The sequence below is a fragment of the Alligator sinensis genome, unplaced genomic scaffold (genome assembly GCF_000455745.1).
Source record: "Alligator sinensis unplaced genomic scaffold, ASM45574v1 scaffold761_1, whole genome shotgun sequence".
Classification (NCBI taxonomy): Eukaryota; Metazoa; Chordata; order Crocodylia; family Alligatoridae; genus Alligator; species Alligator sinensis.
In genome coordinates, this window is record NW_005842195.1 from 12,409 (window position 1) to 16,219 (window position 3,811).

Below are 3,811 nucleotides of genomic sequence, written 5' to 3' on the forward strand. Positions count from 1 at the left end.
CGCGGCGGCCGCCTGGGGAGCCGGCGCCATGGCGGGCGGGGGCAGCGCCGGGGAGTGGTGCCTCATGGAGAGCGACCCGGGCGTCTTCACGGAGCTCATCAAGGGCTTTGGTGAGGGGGCGGGCGAGAGGGAGCCCCGGAGAGGCCTGGGCGGCCCCCTGGGTGGGGGTGGGAGTGGGGTTGGTGTTGCTTCCGAGCGGCTGGGCCTCTGCCTGGCTCTGAGCGTGCAGAGAGACCTGTCTGGCCCGGCCCGGCCCGGTCCTGCGGGAGGCCACGGGTCTCTTGCAGCTCCGCGCGCCCTTACCCGCGTCCCCCAGCGCTCAGGGGACTCGTGTGAGGCGGGTGCGGTGGTGTAACACATTGCATTGCTGAGGGCTGGGATCACCTTTGAGTTGCACTTCATGCAGCACCGTTGAAACAACGAAGCTGGCGTTAGCTGTAACTTTAGAGGCCGGTTTGCACACCACTAGTGCAGAACATGGTAGGAAGAAGCTGAGAAACTTATAACAGGATCATAGTTCACAGCTGTCGATTATGGGTCTGCTTTCTCACCCTTTTTTGCCTGTGCCTAACATGCAAACCTGGCACCTGGCTTGAGAAATCCAGTGAATGAAATACAAGTTTTTTTCCCCTCTGTCACGTGGCAGGGTAAGCCATTGCTTTCTGCAAAGGTACAGAAATCTGTGCAGAAACGTTACCAAAAAAGCCCTGCCCCGTGTCATTTTAAAGAACAGTCTTGCACTGCGTGCAGATCTGGAGCGTTCTTGCTCTGGAGATACGAGCATATGGCAACATAACTAAAGTGAAATTGAATTTCGATCAGTAAAACTTGCTCTTGAGTACCTTTTTTGGGTCTGCCGAGTCGCATCTGCTTCATGTTCCTGCAGGTTTGGGAAAGTTGTGATAAGAGAAGTATTTGGGATTATGAAAAATTCTTCTTTTGTATAATGTATGGAAAATTTCTTCTTTTTTATGATAGGATGCCTAGGAAGAATAAGATAGTGTAGATCTGGATACACTGTTCAGGGAAGAGATCCTTTCTGCATTGTAGCTGCTGGAAACCAGCTGCAAGCCCACGGGGGAATGTTGCAGAAGATCAGAACCATGTGCTTCTGGATCTGCGCAGGGGGCGAGGGCGGGCTGTTGCTGTGGGCTGAGGTTGGGGCAGCGCCGAGGTCTTTGTGGGGACTGGGCTGGGCTGTGCTTGGGGTGGGCAGTGGCAGCACTGGGAGGGGGCTACGGGGAGCCTGAACTACCCCAAAATTTGCTGTAGCCCCCCCGACCCTCCCTCCCTCTGCTGCCGCCACCTGCCCTGAGTGCAGCCTGGCCCAACCCCCCACTGGGAAGAGCCTGGTGCTGGCTTTAGCCTGCAGAGGCAGCCCACCCTCTCCCCTCATGTGGATCCTGGGCCACACCCCCATGCTTTCCTGAGGTCTGCAGAGCGGCAGGAGCAGCCCTGCTCTGTGCCCCCTGGATGAGCCGCGCGTGGCTCCATCCTGTGTCCTGCCCTGGCTGTGCAGCCCCAGCCCCATTCCCTCCCTCACAGCTGGGGCCTTGATCTGCCGCCCTCAAGCCCCCTTCCCTCACAACAGACTTACCAGCTAGACCCTTCTGCTCTCCATGATGCGGGGCAGCGCTCCTGGCTGCCTGCATGATATGCTGTGGCTGCGTGCGTGCGTGGGGCGTTTATCAGTGGCATTATCGGCCACATCAGCCAAAAAAGGCCGATTGGCACCAATATAATGAAAATTGACTGTATTGGCAATCCAGTATGGGACCAATGTATCAGTGCACCTCTATTTATATTTCCTCTGAGATCTCACTAATGATTGAGGATTGTGCTAGGTTATCTTGCACTGCGCTAGAAGAGATTTGGAAGCCCTGTCCTGATTGAATGGCCACCATAATTGAAAACCTTGTTAGCAGTAAGGAGTAAAGTATAAGATTGAATGGGTCAGGAAGAGTGAACCATATTCATTGTAGAGGTGATTCTCCCAGGTCAGCCCTGAAGTATGTTGACAGCCTGTTGTAAAAGGTTGTGGTTTTGGGGAAAACTGAGAACTCTGGTCTCCTTGAACTGCCAAAGATGAGTATTTCTAAGCACTAAATTAGCTTAATTAAATTATCTAGTAAAGTAGCTCATTCTGACAATCTAAAAGTTTTATATACCGTATAACCTCATAAATCCGGATATCAAAAATTGGGAATTCTTGAAAATCCAGCACTTCTTAAGCTCTGCACTCCACTCCCCCAGATGCGGAGGGCAAAGCTTGCACGCGGTGGCTACTGCCGCCATCTACCACCCCACGCTGCTGCTCTGCATGTGGCCACTGCTCCGGGACTGGCCGCTGCAAACCCTGCCCCCGCCTCCCTCCCCCCCTGACATGGAGGTGTAAGCTTGCACACAGTGGTTGCTGCTGCCATCCATCATTGGCTCTGCGTGCATCTGTTGTTCCGGGACCGGAACTCCTCCCTCCTCCCCCCCTGCTCCACAATTGGTCGCTGCTCTGGTTTCAGAAATCAGGAATATTCAAATTTCTGGCAGGTGCTCAGTCCCAAGCATGCCAGATTTATAAGGTTATACTGTAATTAAATTCGTTTATTAGATTGGTCTGTTTATTTATTGGTCTGAAGTTTAAAGTTTACAGTTCTACTGTTTAAATTAAGATTAAAAATACCATGTAATATAGAGATGATGAGGTTCATGAGCTTATGCAGTAAAATGCTTAATTGACTGTGCTCCACTCAGGAAAGAACCTTTCTTTTTTCCCCTCTGGGGTTAGCTTTTCTTCTGCTTCTAAGAATGAGATTTTTTTTTCCTTTACCAGAAAAGGTCTACAATTTCTGAAGTTATCTTCCTGATTTAGTAATACCACATAAGATTGTTATTTAATCTTTGTCTGTTGAAAGGTGGTTCCTTTGTAAAATGAAATTAGTAATACTTCCTTGCTTCAAAGGATGTTAGAAGCTAAATTAACGTTTGCAAGCCATACTGATCTCCTGTAATGGACTGTGTTGCTCTTGTGTCAAATCTATTACTACTACTACAAAATACAGAATGTGTTTAGCATATCTTTCCTTGAAGGGAATCAAGAACATTACTAACCTTAAATCTAATCAACTTTAAAAAATGTATTTTATAGTTCTTATTCCGTCACTCATGTGTTGTCATTTAGAGAAAGTAGGATGACTATTGTAACTTAGTGTGTATACAAGAATAGAGTGGCAGAGGTTGACATTAAAAAGCAAGACATAACTGGAAAAAGGAGTTAATATCTTTATACAGTGCATAAATTATTTGTGAAACAAACTTTCACAAGACAGTGTTGATATAGAGAATAATAGAATTTTATGCCTTTGAATAATGGGAGTATTTACAACGACACTACACAGGCTGTGAACCCCCAAACTTCAGAATGCAAGTCTACCTCTAACTCTGCTGTATAAAAAGAAAATTTCTGTATAGGTTTGTTGTTGTTCACTATATTTCCACTGCAGTGACTCTTGCATTAGAGAGTCAGATTTAAGTGTTCTAAGTTCTACTTCTGACTCTAGAATTGTGTTACTTTGGTCTTGACCAGACCACTAAATTTCTCAGTGTCTGTTTCCACTTTTAACGGCTGCATGACATCCCCTTCCACATGTAATTAGAAAGCTTAATTCAGTCATATCTATGAAAAATTATGAGGTCAACAAATGAAAGTTTAAAAGTCTATAATATTTTTGAGTCCTGCTTGTGACTAGTTCAGGCTCTTCTCTTAAATAGTCTCTTAAAGTATCTTTGGTATCACAATTGTCCAAGAACCCTTCCT

The 3,811-nt window shown here is 47.3% G+C and overlaps 1 protein-coding gene across 3 annotated transcripts in view; it reads left to right on the top strand.

Annotated features, from left to right (window-relative positions):
- Positions 1 to 7: 7 nt before the first annotated feature.
- UCHL5 (ubiquitin C-terminal hydrolase L5) overlaps positions 8 to 3,811 on the top strand; it is a 35,127-nt gene continuing 31,323 nt past the window's right edge. For all 3 annotated transcript variants that reach the window (XM_014521239.2, XM_006026495.3, XM_025207434.1), the window contains exon 1: positions 8 to 110. In XM_014521239.2, coding sequence (XP_014376725.1) covers positions 29 to 110 — 82 coding nt within the window. In that variant the 5' untranslated portion in view covers positions 8 to 28. The remainder of the gene's footprint in view (positions 111 to 3,811) is intronic.